Raw genomic sequence first — 22,708 nt, 5'->3', positions numbered from 1 at the left:
AGCGGAATGAGACACAGTCACAAAGCACAGCGCCAGTGATTCTGGACGCTCTGTCCAAATCTAATTACAAGAGAATTATACTCACTGTAAAACTTAAGAAACTTTGAGTGAAGGCGTGTGATGGAATAACCTTGACATACGTGTTTTTATGTATTTTTAGTATACATTTTTGTATACTGATGGGTCAAAGGATGGATACAGGGTTGCCTCTGCCGATGTCTTAGAACAGCGCGTCACTTTTCTTTCTCTTCCGTATTCTTCAATCTTTTCTGCTGAAGTAAAGATATAATATTCTGTTGGATACCGAGTCATATTGGTATCCATGGGAACACAGTCCTAGACAGGACTTAAATAAACCTATATGCAAAATAACAATATCTAATATTGATTTTTGGTCGAACATTCCTAAATATATTCCTCGTATTGGCCGGGTGAATGTACGTAATAAATTGCACGCTATTCACCTTGTCCTTGGCTATTATTCGGATACTTGTGATATATTATCGAAGAGACTACGTAGTTTTAAGGAAGAATCCTATTGGGCATTCTCATTTAACTCACAATTTTGTTGTAAATAGGGGCACTGTCCTACAGTGTGTTGGATGCGATGCTATGTTCAGCAAACACTTTACACAGTCAAATTTATATGTGATCTGTGTGACAACATTGCAGGCGATGTTTAGAGAAAATACTTAAAGGCCATTGGCCTATATCATATAATATGAATTTTACTCACTACTATTATTATTATTATACATATGGATAGAAAGAAATATGGATATACCGTTTCTGGAAAACTAATTTAAAATCTTCGTGATTTTGGAGTTTTACCTGTCTTGATTTTTCTTGCCTGCTTTCAAACATGTCTGTTTTGTTTTTGATATTTTCACAATCATATCGAAAGGAATCACCGCCTTTTGTTCTCGCCACAATATGGCTGAAACATTGTCAGTGTGGCATTAAGCCGAAATCATTCATTCAAATTTACTCCACTGTGAGGTATGACTTCTACGAGGCTAACAGGAGCCTATTAATAATTTGCTGTGAACTGATTTCATTTATTTATGTCATACATAACAGGATGGGAAGACACCTTTACATCAGGCGGCATTCAATGGTAACGAGTGTTTTGTTCGTATTTTCCTAGAGCATGGCGCCAAAGTCAACGTACAGAATACAGTAAGTGGTTTTCTTCGATGTTTTAGCAATGTTTACTTAAGATTTATTTTCGTGTACGTGAACACGGCACTAGGTTCTTCTCGGCAAATTTGGGTTTCTCGAGTGCACACTACCACTGTTTGCCACATGTTTGTAGACGATTTAAACAGAGTTTTCAGCTGGTGTGGTGCAAGACTTTCTGGAAACTCATTATTTAAAGAACTGCTGTTCAAATTTATTCTTAATTCATAATTAGTTGTATAACACTATATATGCTGGTAAATTGAGTGTTAAAGTATTGAAAAAGGGCGCATTAGTCAGAGTAATTTGGCACTTAAAATCACCAGATAATTATGAGGCTGGTTTTATGCATATTTTCCGCCCACACACGTTAGTCTCCACTGAATTACATGTAAGACATACACGTCCGACTTTTATTAGCGCCAGCGGTCAGAGCTTCACCATTTAGTTAAGTGTTAAAAAAGGTACAAGAATGACAATAAGCACGTCCAATTTCTCCACGAAATGGTTTGCTGTTCTGCATACATTTGTAAAAACAGGTCGTCAAAGAAGCAAGGAGTTAGATTTTTTTCCAAGATTACAAACGATTTGCCCTCGGGAGGGCGTGGATTCACAGCATAAAAAGGAAGGATTTTATAACCAGCGAAACAGCCGAATTTGCTCCAGACACTGTACAGCTCAAAGTTGCTCAATTGCTGTATTTCATTTGCGTCGTTTCGATATAGTGAAACAGGATCTCATCATGTGGGCTAACAACAATTATTAGTCGAGACGAACTCTGCAAAGCCATCTGAACAATATCACAATGCACAGTTTGGGTACATGTGTATTTCTTTATATATTTCCTTGAACATACCAATTAAAAGGTGGCCTATTCTGGCAAATATCCAACGGCTTTCCTCTAATAGTTATATTCCCATTGGATTTATCAAACTCAAAATCTTGTGAAGAATTAATGAATTCGCATACTCGTTCTGTTACACTTCTAAGTGTGTGGAGAGAAGGTTTTTTCTCCTAAATTTTTGGGCAGCCCAAAGATGCTGAGCTCTGAAATGCTAATCTCCAAATTTTAAACACTTCAGCGTATTTTTATTTGGAAAATCTCTGAGCTTATGATTTCCGCTGGTCCAGGGTAACTCAAACTACGTTTCGGAAGTTATGTGATTAATACTTCGCAAAGTACAAAACTGTAAGTGGATGACATTTTTAACCTGGAACACCTAAAAGCCCAAATCCGTCTCTACTGGGGAATTAACATCGTCAAAATATAGAACTCACGATAAAGGGATTTGACTCCCGCCTTTATTTACACGTACGACTTTCACACACATAACACAGAGTTTCCAACTGCAGTGCTGCATAACTTTCTGAATATGTATTATATTTAATAAAATCACTTATATCTATTTAAGGGTGTGGCAGAGCGCTGCGACTGGTGTTTTGCTTCGATGCTTGTGTGTACTTGACACATAATTATAAGACAAACATCATGCAAGTTGTGGAGAAGTGAGGAAAGTTCAGTTTTTAGGGTCTATTCATGTCTGCCTTTGTAAGTGAAGTGTTACCGATTCCTGATTGTGTTTACACAGAGAAGACAAACACCTTTACACCTGGTAACGTCACATGTTAGCATGGATATTCTACGTCTGCTTGTACAGAAGGGCAATGATATAAACGTACAGGATGAGGTACGTGATTCTGGGCTATGGAATATTTTAAACAGCAATTTATGATCTGTTCTGCTCTGTTAACCATCACTCACTGTCTTTTTTCAAATTTTGGTTTTCTTTCTTTTAGTAATGTGTAATAGTTTGGGTGCAAATTTAATGTATATTATAAAACACGTACAGCATAGAGAGTAAAACCAGAGCCGCGACGACATTGTAATAGCTGGCAATTGGTCAGACATAACCAATGAAATGCGGCCTTTTTTCAGTTTACCTCAGTCAGAGTTTTATTGTAACTGTTCATGTATATGCATAAATACTACCAATTTACACGCCCCTTAGCACCATGGCTTAAGCAGAATGAAGTAAAAAAGATGCATTGATGTTAATTGCAATTTATTAGACGTTGTGGTCTAGAAATTCTCACAATGCTGTTTCGTCACCCATTTAACATACAATTACATTAAAGCACTGCAAAAAGGGATCAGACCACGGGCAGCCTTAATCCACCAGCTAAATATTGATGTGTGCAGCCGTTCAGTTGTATAGTTGTTTATTCCAATAGTTTGGGCCTGGCCGGTTCTGTCGTTTAGATCACTCTGCTCGATTCTAAACCTTTTTTGTCATGCCTTTATTAATAATGAACATATGTTCTCACTATTCTTCGATTACGAAAATGTATACGACACGGGTCGGAATTATGGAACCTTAAAAGATGTATCAGATCTACGTCTTACTATCCGTTTACCATTATGTATTTCTGAATTTTTATCTGACCATGAATTAAAGGTACAGGTGGGGCTCACTCTTTCTAACTCTCATGAGTAGAAAATGGGTGTACCCCAGGGCAGTATACTATCACCAACACTGATTAGCATAAAATAAATATCTTAGCCCAAAACTTTGTTATCTGGCACGGTGGGTTCTTTGTATGGTTATGATTTTCTAATGTGCTACAGTGCTAAATAAATCATGAATAACATCAAGCGTCAGCTGCATCTTTGTCTTTATAACATCGACAAATATGCAGCTGAGACGGGTTTGCATTTTCCACATCAAAAACCGTCAGAATAATTCATATATCCAAAGCGGCGAACTAATTCAACACGATGAAGATAAGGACCTAACCGCGGGTTAAGCGGAATGAGACACAGTCACAAAGCACAGCGCCAGTGATTCTGGACGCTCTGTCCAAATCCAATTACAAGAGAATTATACTCACTGTAAAACTTAAGAAACTTTGAGTGAAGGCGTGTGATGGAATAACCTTGACATACCAGTTTTTTAATCTATTTTTAGTATACATTTTTATATACTGATGGGTCAAAGGATGGATACAGGGTTGCCTCTGCCAATGTCTTAGAACAGCGCGTCACTTTTCTTTCTCTTCCGTATTCTTCAATCTTTTCTGCTGAAGTAAAGATATAATATTCTGTTGGATACCGAGTCATATTGGTATCCATGGGAACACAGTCCTAGACAGGACTTAAATAAACCTATATGCAAAATAACAATATCTAATATTGCTTTTTGGTCGAACATTCCTAAATATATTCCTCGTCTTGGGCGGGGTGAATGTACGTAATAAATTGCACGCTATTCACCTTGTCCTTGGCTATTATTCGGACACTTGTGATATATTATCGAAGAGACTACGTAGTTTTAAGGAAGAATCCTATTGGGCATTCTCATTTAACTCACAATTTTATTGTAAATAGGGGCACTGTCCTACAGTGTGCTGGATGCGATGCTATGTTCGGCAAACACTTTACACAGTCAAATTTATATGTGATCTGTGTGATAACATTGCAGGCGATGTTGTGAGAAAATACTTGAAGGCCATTGGCCTATATCATATAATATGAATTTTACTCACTACTATTGTTATTATTATACATATGGATAGAAAAAAATATGGATATACAGTTTCTGGAAAACTAATTTAAAATCTTCGTGATTTTGGAGTTTTACCTGTCTTGATTTTTCTTGCCTGCTTTCAAACATGTCTGTTTTGTTTTTGATGATTTCACAATCATATCGAAAGGAATCACCGCCTTTTATTCTCGCCACAATATGGCTGAAACATTGTCAATGTGGTATTAAGCCGAAATCATTCATTCAAATTTACTCCACTTTGACGTATGACTTCTACGAGGCTAGAAGGAGCCTCTTAATAATTTGCTGTGAACTGATTTCATTTATTTATGTCATACATAACAGGATGGGAAGACACCTTTACATCAGGCGGCATTACGTGGTAACGAGTGTTTTGTTCGTATTTTGCTGGAGCATGGGGCCAACGTCAACGTACAGAATACAGTAAGTGGTTTTCTTCGATGTTTTAGCAATGTTTACTTAAGATTTATTTTCGTGTACGTGAACACGGCACTAGGTTCTTCTCGGTCCATTTGGGTTTCTCGAGTGCACACTACCACTGTTTGCCACATATTTGTAGACGATTTAAACAGAGTTTCCAGCTGGTGTGGTGCAAGACTTTCTGGAAACTCATTATTTAAAGAACTGCTGTTCAAATTTATTCTTAATTCATAATTAGTTGTATAACACTATATATGCTGGTAAATTGAGTGTTAAAGTATTGAAAAAGCGCGCATTAGTCAGAGTAATTTGGCACTTAAAATCACCAGATAATTATGAGGCTGGTTTTATGCATATTTTCCGCCCACACACGTTAGTCTCCACTGAATTACATGTAAGACATACACGTCCGACTTTTATTAGCGCCAGCGGTCAGAGCTTCACCATTTAGTTAAGTGTTAAAAAAGGTACAAGAATGACAACAAGCACGTCCAATTTCTCCACGAAATGGTTTGCTGTTCTGCATACATTTGTAAAAACAGGTCGTCAAAGAAGCAAGGAGTTAGATTTTTTTTCAAGATTACAAACGATTTGCCCTCGGGAGGGCGTGGATTCACAGCATAAAAAGGAAGGGTTTTATAACCAGCGAAACAGCCGAATTTGCTCCAGAGAGTGTACAGCTCAAAATTGCTTAATTGCTGTATTTCATTTTCGTCGTTTCGATATAGTGAAACAGGATCTCATCATGTGGGCTAACAACAATTATTAGTCGAGACGAACTCTGCAAAACCATCTGAACAATATCACAATGCACAGTTTGGGTACATGTGTATTTCTTTATATATTTCCTTGAACATACCAATTAAAAGGTGGCCTATTCTGGCAAATATCCAACGGCTTTCCTCTAATAGTTATATTCCCATTGGATTTATCAAACTCAAGATCTTGTGAAGAATTAATGAATTCGCATACTCGTTCTGTTACACTTCTAAGTGTGTGGAGAGAAGGTTTTTTCTCCTAAATTTTTGGGCAGCCCAAAGATGCTGAGCTCTGAAGTGCTAATCTCCAAATTTTAAACACTTCAGCGTATTTTTATTTGGAAAATCTCTGAGCTTATGATTTCCGCTGGTCCAGGGTAACTCAAACTACGTTTCGGAAGTTATGTGATTAATACTTAGCAAAGTACAAAACTGTAAGTGGATGACATTTTTAACCTGGAACACCTGAAAGCCCAAATCCGTCTCTACTGGGGCATTGACATTGTCAAAATATAGAACTCACGATAAAGGGATTTGACTCCTGCCTTTATTTACACGTACAACTTTCACACACATAACACAGAGTTTCCAACTGCAGTGCTGCATAACTTTCTGAATATGTATTATATTTAATAAAATCACTTATATCTATTTAAGGGTGTGGCAGAGCGCTGCGACTGGTGTTTTGCTTCGATGCTTGTGTGTACTTGACACATAATTATAATATAAACATCATGCAAGTTGTGGAGAAGTGAGGAAAGTTCAGTTTTTAGGGTCTATTCATGTCTGCCTTTGTAAGTGAAGTTTTACCGATTCCTGATTGTGTTTACACAGAGAAGACAAACACCTTTACACCTGGTAACGTCACATGTTAGCATGGATATTCTACGTCTGCTTGTACAGAAGGGCGATGATATAAACGTACAGGATGAGGTACGTGGTTCTGGGCTATGGAATGTTTTAACACAATTTATGATCTGTTCTGCTCTGTTAACCATCACTCACTGTCTTTTTTCAAATTTTGTTTTCTTTCTTTTAGTTATGTGTAATAGTTTGTGTGCAAATTTAATGTAATATTATAAAACACGTACAGCATAGAGAGTAAAACCAGAGCCGCGACGACATTGTAATAGCTGGCAATTGGTCAGACATAACCAATGAAATGCGGTCTTTTTTCAGTTTACCTCATTCAGAGTTTTATTGTAACTGTTCATTTATATGCATAAATACTACCAATTTACACGCCCCTTAGCACCATGGCTTAAGCAGAATGAAGTAAAAAAGATGCAATGATGTTAATTGCAATTTATTAGACGTTGTGGTCTAGAAATTCTCACAATGCTGTTTCGTCATCCCATTTAACATACAATTACATTAAAGCACTGCAAAAAGGGATCAGACCACGCGCAGCCTTAATCCACCAGTTAAATATTGATGTATGCAGCCGTTCAGTTGTATAGTTGTTTATTCCAATAGTTTTGGCCTGGCCGGTTCTGTCGTTTAGATCACTCTGCTCGATTCTAAACCTTTTTTGTCATGTCTTTATTAATAATGAACATATGTTCTCACTATACTTCGATTACGAAAATGTATACGACACGGGTCGGAATTATGGAACCTTAAAAGATATATCAGATCTGCGTCTTACTGTCCGCTTACCATTATGTATTTGTGAATTTTTATCTGACCATGAATTAAAGGTACAGGTGGGGCTCACTCTTTCTAACTCTCATGAGTAGAAAGTGGGTGTACCCCAGGGCAGTTTACTATCACCAACACTGATTAGCATAAAATAAATAGCTTAGCCCAAAACTTTGGCATCTGGCACGGTGGGTTCTTTGTATGGTTATGATTTTCTAATGTGCTACAGTGCTAAAAAAAACATGAATAACATCAAGCGTCAGCTGCAGCTTTGTCTTTATAACATCGACAAATATGCAGCTGAGACGGGTTTTACATTTTCCACATCAAAAACCGTCAGAATACTTCATATATCCAAAGCGGCGAACTAATTCAACACGATGAAGATAAGGACCTAACCGCGGGTTAAGCGGAGTGAGACACAGTCACAAAGCACAGCGCCAGTGATTCTGGACGCTCTGTCCAAATCTAATTACAAGAGAATTATACTCACTGTAAACTTAAGAAACTTTGAGTGAAGGCGTGTGATGGAATAACCTTGACATACGTGTTTTTATGTATTTTTAGTATACATTTTTGTATACTGATGGGTCAAAGGAAGGATACAGGGTTGCCTCTGCCGATGTCTTACGACAGCGCGTCACTTTTCTTTCTCTTCCGTATTCTTCAATCTTTTCTGCTGAAGTAAAGATATAATATTCTGTTGGATACCGAGTCATATTGGTATCCATGGGAACACAGTCCTAGACAGGACTTAAATAAACCTATATGCAAAATAACAATATCTAATATTGCTTTTTGGTCGAACATTCCTAAATATATTCCTCGTCTTGGGCGGGGTGAATGTACGTAATAAATTGCACGCTATTCACCTTGTCCTTGGCTATTATTCGGATACTTGTGATATATTATCGAAGAGACTACGTAGTTTTAAGGAAGAATCCTATTGGGCATTCTCATTTAACTCACAATTTTATTGTAAATAGGGGCACTGTCCTACAGTGTGCTGGAAGCGATGCTATGTTCGGCAAACACTTTACACAGTCAAATTTATATGTGATCTGTGTGACAACATTGCAGGCGATGTTGTGAGAAAATACTTGAAGGCCATTGGCCTATATCATATAATATGAATTTTACTCACTACTATTATTATTATTATACATATGGATAGAAAGAAATATGGATATACAGTTTCTGGAAAACTAATTTAAAATCTTCGTGATTTTGGAGTTTTACCTGTCTTGATTTTTCTTGTCTGCTTTCAAACATGTCTGTTTTGTTTTTGATGTTTTCACAATTATATCGAAAGGAATCACCGCCTTTTTTTCTCGCCACAATATGGCTGAAACATTGTCAATGTGGCATTAAGCCGAAATCATTCATTCAAATTTACTCCACTTTGACGTATGACTTCTACGAGGCTAGCAGGAGCCTCTTAATAATTTGCTGTGAACTGATTTCATTTATTTATGTCATACATAACAGGATGGGAAGACACCTTTACATCAGGCGGCATTACGTGGTAACGAGTGTTTTGTTCGTATTTTGCTGGAGCATGGGGCCAACGTCAACGTACAGAATACAGTAAGTGGTTTTCTTCGATGTTTTAGCAATGTTTACTTAAGATTTATTTTCGTGTACGTGAAAACGGCACTAGGTTCTTCTCGGCCCATTTGGGTTTCTCGAGTGCACACTACCACTGTTTGCCACATATTTGTAGACGATTTAAACAGAATTTCCAGCTGGTGTGGTGCAAGACTTTCTGGAAACTCATTATTTAAAGAACTGCTGTTCAAATTTATTCTTAATTCATAATTAGTTGTATAACACTATATATGCTGGTAAATTGAGTGTTAAAGTATTGAAAAAGGGCGCATTAGTCAGAGTAATTTGGCACTTAAAATCACCAGATAATTATGAGGCTGGTTTTATGCATATTTTCCGCCCACACACGTTAGTCTCCACTGAATTACATGTAAGACATACACGTCCGACTTTTATTAGCGCCAGCGGTCAAAGCTTCACCATTTAGTTAAGTGTTAAAAAAGGTACAAGAATGACAACAAGCACGTCCAATTTCTCCACGAAATGGTTTGCTGTTCTGCATACATTTGTAAAAACAGGTCGTCAAAGAAGCAAGGAGTTAGATTTTTTTTCAAGATTACAAACGATTTGCCCTCGGGAGGGCGTGGATTCACAGCATAAAAAGGAAGGATTTTATAACCAGCGAAACAGCCGAATTTGCTCCAGAGAGTGTACAGCTCAAAATTGCTTAATTGCTGTATTTCATTTGCGTCGTTTCGATATAGTGAAACAGGATCTCATCATGTGGGCTAACAGCAATTATTAGTCGAGACGAACTCTGCAAAACCATCTGAACAATATCACAATGCACAGTTTGGGTACATGTGTATTTCTTTATATATTTCCTTGAACATACCAATTAAAAGGTGGCCTATTCTGGCAAATATCCAATGGCTTTCCTCTAATAGTTATATTCCCATTGGATTTATCAAACTCAAGATCTTGTGAAGAATTAATGAATTCGCATACTCGTTCTGTTACACTTCTAAGTGTGTGGGGAGAAGGTTTTTTCTCTTAAATTTTGGGCAGCCCAAAGATGCTGAGCTCTGAAATGCTAATCTCCAAATTTTAAACACTTCAGCGTATTTTTATTTGGAAAATCTCTGAGCTTATGATTTCCGCTGGTCCAGGGTAACTCAAACTACGTTTCGGAAGTTATGTGATTAATACTTCGCAAAGTACAAAACTGTAAGTGGATGACATTTTTAACCTGGAACACCTGAAAGCCCAAATCCGTCTCTACTGGGGCATTGACATTGTCAAAATATAGAACTCACGATAAAGGGATTTGACTCCTGCCTTTATTTACACGTACGACTTTCACACACATAACACAGAGTTTCCAACTGCAGTGCTGCATAACTTTCTGAATATGTATTATATTTAATAAAATCACTTATATCTATTTAAGGGTGTGGCAGAGCGCTGCGACTGGTGTTTTCCTTCGATGCTTGTGTGTACTTGACACATAATTATAATACAAACATCATACAAGTTGTGGAGAAGTGAGGAAAGTTCAGTTTTTAGGGTCTATTCATGTCTGCCTTTGTAAGTGAAGTGTTATCGATTCCTGATTGTGTTTACACAGGCAGGACAAACACCTTTACACCTGGTAACGTCACATGGTAGCATGGATATTCTACGTCTACTTGTACAGAAGCGCGCTGATATAAACGTACAGGATGAGGTACGTGGTTCTGGGCTATGGAATGTTTTAACACAATTTATGATCTGTTCTGCTCTGTTAACCATCACTTATTGTCTTTTTTCAAATTTTGTTTTCTTTCTTTTAGTAATGTGTAATAGTTTGTGTGCAAATTTAATGTAATATTATAAAACACGTACAGCATAGAGAGTAAAACCAGAGCCGCGACGACATTGTAATAGCTGGCAATTGGTCAGACATAACCAATGAAATGCGGTCTTTTTTCAGTTTACCTCAGTCAGAGTTTTATTGTAACTGTTCATGCATATGCATAAATACTACCAATTTACACGCCCCTTAGCACCATGGCTTAAGCAGAATGAAGTAAAAAAGATGCATTGATGTTAATTGCAATTTATTAGACGTTGTGGTCTAGAAACTCCCAAAATGCTGTTTTGTCATCCCATTTAACATACAATTACATTAAAGCACTGCAAAAAGGGATCAGACCACGGGCAGCCTTAATCCACCAGCTAAATATTGATGTGTGCTGCCGTTCAGTTGTATAGTTGTTTATTCCAATAGTTTTGGCCTGGCCGGTTCTGTCGTTTAGATCACTCTGCTCGATTCTAAACCTTTTTTGTCATGTCTTTATTAATAATGAACATATGTTCTCACTATTCTTCGATTACGAAAATGTATACGACACGGGTCGGAATTATGGAACCTTAAAAGATGTATCAGATCTGCGTCTTACTGTCCGCTTACCATTATGTATTTGTGAATTTTTATCTGACCATGAATTAAAGGTACAGGTGGGGCTCACTCTTTCTAACTCTCATGAGTAGAAAGTGGGTGTACCCCAGAACAGTATACTATCACCAACACTGATTAGCATAAAATAAATATCTTAGCCCAAAACTTTGGCATCTGGCACGGTGGGTTCTTTGTATGGTTATGATTTTCTAATGTGCTACAGTGCTAAAAAAAACATGAATAATATCAAGCGTCAGCTGCAGCTTTGTCTTTATAACATCGACAAATATGCAGCTGAGACCGGTTTTACATTTTCCACATCAAAAACCGTCAGAATACTTCATATATCCAAAGCGGCGAACTAATTCAACACGATGAAGATAAGGACCTAACCGCGGGTTAAGCGGAATGAGACACAGTCACAAAGCACAGCGCCAGTGATTCTGGACGCTCTGTCCAAATCTAATTACAAGAGAATTATACTCACTGTAAACTTAAGAAACTTTGAGTGAAGGCGTGTGATGGAATAACCTTGACATACGTGTTTTTATGTATTTTTAGTATACATTTTTGTATACTGTTGGGTCAAAGGATGGATACAGGGTTGCCTCTGCCGATGTCTTAGAACAGCGCGTCACTTTTCTTTCTCTTCCGTATTCTTCAATCTTTTCTGCTGAAGTAAAGATATAATATTCTGTTGGATACCGAGTCATATTGGTATCCATGGGAACACAGTCCTAGACAGGACTTAAATAAACCTATATGCAAAATAACAATATCTAATATTGATTTTTGGTCGAACATTCCTAAATATATTCCTTGACTTGGGCGGGGTGAATGTACGTAATAAATTGCACGTTATTCACCTTGTCCTTGGCTATTATTCGGATACTTGTGATATATTATCGAAGAGACTACGTAGTTTTAAGGAAGAATCCTATTGGGCATTCTCATTTAACTCACATTTTTTATTGTAAATAGGGGCACTGTCCTACAGTGTGCTGGATGCGATGCTATGTTCAGCAAACACTTTACACAGTCAAATTTATATGTGATCTGTGTGATAACATTGCAGGCGATGTTGTGAGAAAATGCTTGAAGGCCATTGGCCTATATCATATAATATGAATTTTACTCACTACTATTGTTATTATTATACATATGGATAGAAAGAAATATGGATATACAGTTTCTGGAAAACTAATTTAAAATCTTCGTGATTTTGGAGTTTTACCTGTCTTGATTTTTCTTGTCTGCTTTCAAACATGTCTGTTTTGTTTTTGATGTTTTCACAATCATATCGAAAGGAATCACCGCCTTTTGTTCTCGCCACAATATGGCTGAAACATTGTCAATGTGGCATTAAGCCGAAATCATTCATTCAAATTTACTCCACTTTGACGTATGACTTCTACGAGGCTAGCAGGAGCCTCTTAATAATTTGCTGTGAACTGATTTCATTTATTTATGTCATACATAACAGGATGGGAAGACACCTTTACATCAGGCGGCATTACGTGGTAACAAGTGTTTTGTTCGTATTTTCCTGGAGCATGGCGCCAACGTCAACGTACAGAATACAGTAAGTGGTTTTCTTCGATGTTTTAGCAATGTTTACTTAAGATTTATTTTCGTGTACGTGAACACGACACTAGGTTCTTCTCGGCCCATTTGGGTTTCTCGAGTGCACACTATCACTGTTTGCCACATATTTGTAGACGATTTAAACAAAGTTTCCAGCTGGTGTGGTGCAAGACTTTCTGGAAACTCATTATTTAAAGAACTGCTGTTCAAATTTATTCTTAATTCATAATTAGTTGTATGACACTATATATGCTGGTAAATTGAGTGTTAAAGTATTGAAAAAGGGCGCATTAGTCAGAGTAATTTGGCACTTAAAATCACCAGATAATTATGAGGCTGGTTTTATGCATATTTTCCGCCCACACACGTTAGTCTCCACTGAATTACATGTAAGACATACACGTCCGACTTTTATTAGCGCCAGCGGTCAGAGCTTCACCATTTAGTTAAGTGTTAAAAAAGGTACAAGAATGACAACAAGCACGTCCAATTTCTCCACGAAATGGTTTGCTGTTCTGCATACATTTGTAAAAACAGGTCGTCAAAGAAGCAAGGAGTTAGATTTTTTTTTAAGATTACAAAGGATTTGGCCCTCGGGAAGGCATGGATTCACAGCATAAAGAGGAAGGATTTTATAACCAGCGAAACAGCCGAATTTGCTCCAGACTGTGTGCAGCTCAAAGTTGCTCAATTGCTGTATTTCATTTTCGTCGTTTCGATATAGTGAAACAGGATCTCATCATGTGGGCTAACAACAATTATTAGTCGAGACGAACTCTGCAAAACCATCTGAACAATATCACAATGCACAGTTTGGGTACATGTGTATTTCTTTATATATTTCCTTGAACATACCAATTAAAAGGTGGCCTATTCTGGCAAATATCCAACGGCTTTCCTCTAATAGTTATATTCCCATTGGATTTATCAAACTCAAGATCTTGTGAAGAATTAATGAATTCGCATACTCGTTCTGTTACAGTTCTACGTGTGTAGAGAGAAGTACTGAAATGCTAATCTCCAAATTTTGAACACATCGGCGTATTTTTATTTGGGAAATCTCTGAGCTTATGATTTCCGCTGCTCCAGGGTAACTCAAACTACGTTTTGGAAGTTATGTGATTAATACTTCGCAAAGTACCAAACTGCAAGTGGATGACATTTTTAACCTGGAACACCTGAAAGCCCAAATCCGTCTCTACTGGGGCATTAACATCGTCAAAATATAGAACTCACGATAAAAGGATTTGATTCCTGCCTTTATTTACACGTACGACTTTCATAGACATAACACAAAGTTTCCAACTGCAGTGCTGCATAACTTTCTGAATATGTATTATATTTAATAAAATCACTTATATCTATTTAAGGGTGTGGCAGAGCGCTGCGACTGGTGTTTTGCCTCGATGCTTGTGTGTACTGGACACATAATTATAATATAAACGTCATGCAAGTTGTGGAGAAGTGAGGAAAGTTCAGTTTTTAGGGTCTATTCATGTCTGCCTTTGTAAGTGAAGTGTTACCGATTCCTGATTGTGTTTACACAGGCAGGACAAACACCTTTACACCTGGTAACGTCACATCTTAGCATGGATATTCTACGTCTACTTGTACAGAAGGGCGCTGATATAAACGTACAGGATGAGGTACGTGGTTCTGGGCTATGGAATGTTTTAACCCAATTTATGATCTGTTCTGTTCTGTTAACCATCACTCACTGTCTTTTTTCAAATTTTGTTTTCTTTCTTTTAGTAATGTGTAATAGTTTGTGTGCAAATTTAATGTAATATTATAAAACACGTACAGCATAGAGAGTAAAACCAGAGCCGCGACGACAATGTGATAGCTGGCAATTGGTCAGACATAACCGATGAAATGCAGCCTCTTGTCAGTTTACCTCAGTCAGAGTTTTATTGTAACTGTTCATGTATATTCATAAATACTACCAATTCATAACGCCATTAGCACCATGGCTTAAGCAGAATGAAGTAAAAAAGATGCATTGATGCTAATTGTAATTTATTAGACGTGGTGGTCTAGAAATTCTCAAAATGCTGTTTCGTCATCCCATTTAACATACAATTACATTAAAGCACTGCAAAAAGGGATCAGACCACGGGCAGCCTTAATCCACCTGCTAAAACTTGATGTATTCAGCCGTTCAGTTGAGCGGTTGTTTATTCCGCATATGTCATTTTCCAACTGTATCTTATACCGCTTAACCTGAGGCTAGAGATCGAAAAGTTAGCCATGCTCATTACGTCTGAATGATGCCTTTATGAACAGTTGCAATCAATGACTGAGATACCTTGTTTAATTGTTATTTGACCTGGAACTCATTCATGAACTACGAGTTTGAACTTTGATATGGAATTCATGCCTGGAATATCCGCTGTCTGCCCGGCATCATTGAAAACTGATGACAGCTTCTCTCTTGTGTGTTACCGGCTTTATTTCCTCTTTGTATAATTTCTTACATACCTTTGTCTTTGGGAGCTAGTGTGAAACGTTGTTATAAAAATGGATATTGCGATTGTCGACTTCGACCAAACTTTACGGACTTCGAATGGTATACGAATGTCGGACGTGAGGCTTACATTTATTCCAGTAGTTTCGACCTGGCGGGTTCTGGTGTGTAGATCACTATGTTCGTTTCAAAACTTGTGTTTATGATGCCTTTATTAATAATGAAGATATGTTCTCACTATATTTCGACCTTGAAAAGGTCTACGACACGGCTCGGAATTATGGAACCTTAAAAGATCTATCAGATCTGGGTCTTTCAGTCCGCTTACCATGAATTAACGGTACGGTTGGGGTTCACTCTTTCTAACTCTCGTGAGTAAGAAATGGGTGTACCTCAGGGAAGTATACTATCACCAACACTGATTAGCATTAAAATAAATAGTTTAGCCCAAAACGTTGGCATCTGACACAGTGGGTTCTTTGTATGTTGATGATTTTCTCATGTGCTACTGTGCTAAAAACCTAAATAGCATGGATGGCTAGCTGCAGCTTTGTATTTATAACATCAACAAATGTGCACCTGAGACCTGTTTAACATTTTCCACGTGAAAAACCGTGAGAATACTTCATATATCCAAAGCGGCGAACTAATTTAACACGATGAAGATAAGGACCTAACCGCGGGTTAAGCGGAATGAGACACAGTTACGAAGCAGAGCGACAGAGATTCTGGACGCTCTGTCCACATTTACTTACAAAAGGATTATACTCACTGTAAAGCTTAAGCACTTGGAGTGAAAGCGTTTGGTGGAATAACCTTGACACATTAGTTTTAGCAGGAATATATTGTAACTTTTAAGTATCTTCACTGGCTTCTTCCACAAGGAAAATTAATGTTTCATCTAACAAAATGAATCCAATTCAAATCCATTCACAATTCAGTATCATTTTGCTACTTATAAAGGCTTATTACATGGATTATAAACTTTTATATGCTGATGGGTCAAAGGATGGATACAGGGTTACCTCTGCGGCTGTCTTAGAACAGCGCGTCTCTTTTCTTTCTCTTCCATATTCTTCAATCTTCTCTGCTGAGGTCAGGGCTATGCTTCTGGCCTCATCACATGTTTCTTCCTGCCGCACCCAGAAAGCAATGATATGTAGTGATTCAGTCTCCTCCCTTTTGGCAAGACAGCAAAGTAAATTTTAAAAATTTAGCCTTTTGTTACGACCAAAACCGTCTGTATTATAAAGAGACGGCTTGTTCGAAATACACGACAGTTTAGCCGCACAAAAAAGTAACCAAACTCAGCAGATTTTATTTTTCGACAATTTATTAGGTGTAACAAGAACAAATAACAAGACTTATACAAATACTAAAGTACTTAAGTTTAACAAGAAAGGATAGCAGTATCTATAGAAATACTAAAGTACTTAAATGTACAAAGGTGTCAAGTCCAAACGGACGCATATACTAGACACTGCTTAAAAATGCACAGAGGCAATATTCACAAGAGGGAACATCCACAGTACAATTGAGTGTATGACGAAATATACACAAAATTCCACAGACAGGGTCCGTGTACAAATAAGCACTGTGTACACAAGAGCACAAATTAAATATACAAGTTCAGACTGAACAAGTGCTCGGTGGAGATGTGACATAACAAAGCCAGAGGCTATAAAGACACCAAAATTCAGCACAAAAGGCCTACTAAAGTAAGACACAACGAAAGCATCCAAAACTCTCAATAATTCTTCTTTCTCGTCCTTTGATCTGCTTTCATAGATCTTGTATAGACTGGTGGAATTTTCTAGAATAAGAAAATTCTTGAACACTTGTTGTAAATAAACAGGCCCCGAACCGAGCCTATTCTGGAACATTCGAAATATAATCTTGAAGTCCGACATTCATATACCTCTCGTAGTCCGTAAAAGGCGTTCTAAGTCGACAATCGCAAGATCCATTTCCAAAACAACGTTTAACACTAACTCCCAAATGCAAAGGTATGTAAGAAATTATACAAATAAGAAATAAAGCCGGTAACACACAAGAGAGAAGCGGTCATCAGTTTTCAATGATGCCGTAAAGACAATGAAAGCAGAGGCAGGCAGCAGGCCCCAATTAGTTCAAGATTACAAACGATTTGGCCCTCAGGATGGCGAGGATTTACAGCATAAAGAGGAAGGATTTTATACCCACCGAAACGGCCGAATTTGCTCTCGACAGTGTAGAGCTTAAAGTTCCGACAGGAATTCCAACAATGGCACCTGCATCCAATACCTAAATATACTTATATCTGATCTGAAAACTGATTGATAGTAAATCTCGAACGCCGACGTCCTCATCCATCGGAATGCCGAGGATTACGGTTTATTCCAATTATGCCTAGGATTTGAAAAATTAGAGTAGAAAAGTCGAAACAGAATGTATGCATAAGTGGAATGGGCGGACAAAAGATTAAGAGTAACGGCTCAGGGGGGATTAACCAAGCATGGCAAAAGTCAGATATTGATAAAAATTGTCTTTTTATTTTTCTGGGCACGGATGAAATTGAAAGTTCGGAATCTGAAATCTGGCCAGGGATGTCAATGTCATAAATGGAAACTTCAACGTCGCCCACTCTAGGTTCAAATTGATACGCCAGTACATTTGCCTCTGTGTAGCTGGAATGCATCTTAAGAAAAACCTAGTTCTGATACGAAATCTCAGGTTATTTAGGCCAGCTAAACTTTGGTTTTACATCTACGACGTCTTCTGCTGAGCCGTACCGGGCGTCCGGCTGGAGATCGGCTAGGGTAGTAATTCTATTGTTTTTTTTGTGTGTGTGCTTTAGGTCAGTAGGTAAATCAGGAGACTAACCATTTAAGAATAGCCATATATCTCTTTAAGGTTGGTGACAGCATGTAACGGAAGACGATTTGTCTTGATCTCTCTGTGGAATGGATACACAGCTACTATAAAATATAAATTTCCCGCAGGCTCTGAAATTGGGGAATGTGTGCTGTTTTTTTTATAAAATATTCCATGATGTATTTTTTAAAATGAATTATTACTGATACCTGTTTCTGTTTACACAGAGAGGACAAACCGCTTTTCAGCTGGCATTGTCACGTAGTAAGCTAGACGTCCTTCCTCTTCTGGTAGAGAGGAGCAATGATGTCAACGTTCAGACTCGGGTGAGTGGTTATCTGCTGCTGTTTTTGAAACACTTTTATGTTTCTGCTGTGAATGACGGTGATTTATTGGGGCAATTTGGAGAGAGTTAGTACGTATGTTTGCGGGATGAGTAGTTCTGTAATCATATAACCGTGCACAAAAGAGAAACAAAAATAGATACTTTTCATTTTTTCAACCATCACTTGCATTACCGTTTTCTGTTGTATGTACATGTAACATATTTTTCTGCTACAATTTTTTAAAGCACTTAAATTTCTAGACATTTACACAAGAGATTGATGGATTTGTTTTCAGATAAATCAAGTATGCCTCAACATGTTGTTTTCCTGGTATAGCCTAAGTTTGGTCTATTGCCTGATAGTGTAAAATCAGAGGGTTAAAACTTCCATGAATTCCCCACTAAGGGATTCACAGAACCATCATTTAATAGCACTACCTCATTATCTAGGATACGTCCATACGCGGTTCTACACTTGTGTCGGTTACTGTTCTACACCGTACAGGGTGCTGCGCATTAAATTCATTACAAGTTACAAGAAATAAGGCCTAAAAATCACTGTAGTATGGCTTCTTACCATCTTCATTTAATTAAGCTAGAGATGTCCAACATATATCGTGATATTCTGAAGCATATTAACTCTTCAAAGCCTTGAACTTTCCTTCAAAAATATGCGGGATTCGTGGCCGATTGAGGCTTCACTTTACCAACAGGCACCGCAGTTTTTATCACGGACATTGATTCAAAACAGCACGGCATTGAGAACTGGCTGTAATGATAATTATCCGGTGTTTACAGAATAAATTCTTTTACAGTAGACGTGGAAGTGCTAGCTTCATGCACATCGATTGTTGAAAGGCTATCGTTGGAATGGTCATTTTGAGGCAAAATAGGCATGATGGAAAGTACTGGCACAAGAACAACATAGGGTATATTCCCTGTTCGTTTAGTTAAAAGCACCTTGCCGTTCAAAGCACTGCTTACTGCATTTTTACAATGTATTTGCGTCAAAAGAGGAAAATGCACACTTGTAAGAGACGACCAATGATTGAATGAAATCCTGGGGAAAGTACGGGGATCGCAATTGCATAGGCTATTAAAAGAGTAGATTCTAAAACGTTTCTCTCCAGCGGTAAGTGGGAAGGTCTGCCAGGAACCTGCGGTTGGTCCTGGGTTTTCCTCGGGCATTACCCGGTTTCCTCCCACCATAATTCTGGCCGTCGTCGTATAAGTGAAATGTTCTTGAGTACGGCATAAAACACCAATGAAATAAATAAATCTAAACACTTTCATATGTACAGTTAGGGAAGCGAGATTATGAAGCCTACATAGCCCAGTATCAGCCTTGCTGACAGGAAGATGACGTCTTACATGGGTGATATAAGTTTAGAGTATTCACGGACATATTACTGATTTGGACTGTTAGAAAATAATATTTCAACAGACTTAAATGAGGGTAAATTTACTTCAGCAAATGACAAGCCATACCTTATAAACATGCCATAACCATACTACCCATTACAGGGTGGTGCGCATTAGTCGCCCCAAATAAAAACGGGGCTCACACACCAGAGGTCTTAAGATCACAGTAGTCTGGCTTCTCACATGGATTATACTTGTATAAGTTGACAACATCCATGCCTTATTACTCCTCAAGACTGTCTGGAAACAATGGCGTTTATTTCACTTTCGTCGTTTCGATATAGTGAATCAGGATCTCATCATGTGGGCTAACAACAATTATTAGTCGAGACGAACTCTACAAAAACCATCTGAACAGTAACTCAATGCACAGTTTGGGTACATGTGTGTTTTTTTTACATATTTCCCTGAGCATACCAACTGAAAGGTGGCCTAAACTGGCAAATGTTCAACGGCTTTTCTCTAATAGTTATATTCCAATTGGATTGATCAAACTCAGCTTCTTGTGAAGAATTAATAGTCTCGCATACTCTGTCTGTTGCAGTTCTGAGTGCGAGAAGAGAGGGCCTTTTCTGGTGAAGTTTTCGGCAGCCCAAAGATGCTGAGCTGTGAAATGCTAATCCTTAAATTTTATACACTTAATCGCATTTTTTTTCGGGAAATCTCTGAGCTTATGATTTCCGCTGCTCCCAGGGCAACTCAAACTAGGTTTCGGAAGTTATGTGATTAAAACTTGGAAATGCACCAAACTGCAAGTGGAAGACATTTTTTAACCTGGAACACATAAAAGCCCAAATCTTTCTAATCTTGGGCATTGACATCGTCAAAATATAGAACTCACGGGATCAAGGGATTTGACTTCTGCCTTTATTTACACGTTCGACTTTCACACACATAACATAGAGTTTCCAACTGCTGTACGACAAGACTTTCTGAATATGTATTATTTTAAAAATCACCATGTGTCTGTTTAAGGGTGTGGGAGAGCGCAACCGCAGACGCTTCTGTGTACTAGACACACAATTATAATGTAAACGTCATGCAGCTTGTGGAGAAGTGAGGGAAGTTCAGTTTTTAGGGTCTATTCATGTCTGCATACTGGGTCTCTTACACTTCTGAATGAGAGAGGGATTTTTCTCCTGAGGTTTTGGGCAGCCCAAAGATGTTGAGCTGTGAAATGCTAATCACCAAATATTAAATATTTAAGTGCATTTTTAGTTGGGAAATCTTTGAGCTAACGAACTACCCTCGGAAGGTATGTGGTTAAAACATCACAATGCACCAAACTGCAAAAAAAAAGACATTTTTTACTTTGGAACACATAAAAGCCCAAATCCGTATCATCTAAAGCATTAACATCGTCAAAATATAGAACTCACGATAAAGGGATTTGACTTCTGCCATTATGTACGTGTTCGACGTTCACACATATAACATAGACTTTCCAACTGCTGTGCGGCAAGACTTTCTGAATATGTTTTTTTTCATAAAAATCACGATATATCTGTTTAAGGGTGTGACAGAGCGAAGCGACAGGCACTTTAATTCCATGCTTTTGTGGACTTGACACACAGCTATAATATAAATATCGTTCAGGTTGTGAAAATGTAAAAACAAGTTCAGTTTTTAGGGTCTACTCATGTCTGTCTTTTTAAGTAAAGTTTTACCGATTCCTGATTGTGTTAACACAGAAAGGACAAACAGCTTTAAACGTTGCAGCATCATGTGGTGCCATGGATCTTCTAGGTCTACTGGTAGAGAAGAGCGCTGATATAAACGCACAGGGTCGGGTAAGTGGTTCTGGGCTGCGGAATGTTTTAACACAATTTATGTTTTGTTCTGTTCTGTTAACCATCACTCACTGTCTTTTTTTAAAATTTTGCTTTCTTTCTTTTAGTAATGTGTGATAGTTTGTGTGCTATTTTCATTTAATATTATTAAAGACGTACAACATAGAGAGTAAAACCAGAGCCGCGACGACAATGTGATAATTGGCAACTGGTCAGAGATAACCAATGAAATACAATTTATTAGACGTGGTGGTCTAGACATTCTCATAATGCTGTTTCGTCATCCCATTTAACATACAATTACATTAAAGCACTGCAAAAAGGGATCAGACGACGTGTAACCTTAGTCCACCAGCTAAACCTTGGTGTATGCAGGCGTTCAGTTGTGTGGTTGTTTATTCCAGTAGTTCCAACCTTGCCGGTTCTGTCGTTTGGATCACTATGTTCGATTCGAAACCTTTATTTGCGATGCCTTTATTAATAATGAACATATGTTTTCACTATTTTTGGATCTTAAAAAGGTCTACGCCACGGCTCCGAATTATGGAACCTTAAAAGATCTATCAGTCCGCTTAATTAAAGGTACGGGTGGGGGCCCACTCTTTCTAATTCTCGTGAGCAAAAAATTGGTTTACCCCAGGGAAGTATTATCACAGCAGCTACCGCATCGCTATGCGACGAATGCTGCTGTGAGTTTGCAATGAGAAAATGACAAAGT

General features: G+C 37.9%; 1 protein-coding gene across 1 annotated transcript in view; it reads left to right on the top strand.

Annotated features, from left to right (window-relative positions):
* The window catches only part of LOC135477071 (serine/threonine-protein phosphatase 6 regulatory ankyrin repeat subunit B-like), a 160,192-nt gene that overhangs the window by 38,238 nt on the left and 99,246 nt on the right, over window positions 1-22,708 (top strand). The window contains exons 7-16 of the mRNA XM_064757224.1: window positions 1,081-1,179; window positions 2,769-2,867; window positions 5,067-5,165; window positions 6,755-6,853; window positions 9,050-9,148; window positions 10,737-10,835; window positions 13,033-13,131; window positions 14,681-14,779; window positions 18,681-18,779; window positions 21,892-21,990. Of these exons, the coding sequence (XP_064613294.1) occupies window positions 1,081-1,179; window positions 2,769-2,867; window positions 5,067-5,165; window positions 6,755-6,853; window positions 9,050-9,148; window positions 10,737-10,835; window positions 13,033-13,131; window positions 14,681-14,779; window positions 18,681-18,779; window positions 21,892-21,990 (990 nt within the window). The remainder of the gene's footprint in view (window positions 1-1,080; window positions 1,180-2,768; window positions 2,868-5,066; window positions 5,166-6,754; window positions 6,854-9,049; window positions 9,149-10,736; window positions 10,836-13,032; window positions 13,132-14,680; window positions 14,780-18,680; window positions 18,780-21,891; window positions 21,991-22,708) is intronic.

Source organism: Liolophura sinensis, chromosome 10 (assembly GCF_032854445.1).
Source record: "Liolophura sinensis isolate JHLJ2023 chromosome 10, CUHK_Ljap_v2, whole genome shotgun sequence".
NCBI classification, from domain to species: domain Eukaryota; kingdom Metazoa; phylum Mollusca; class Polyplacophora; order Chitonida; family Chitonidae; genus Liolophura; species Liolophura sinensis.
Note: the sequence above shows the minus strand (reverse complement) of the source record. Positions and strands in the feature narration are given on the sequence as shown.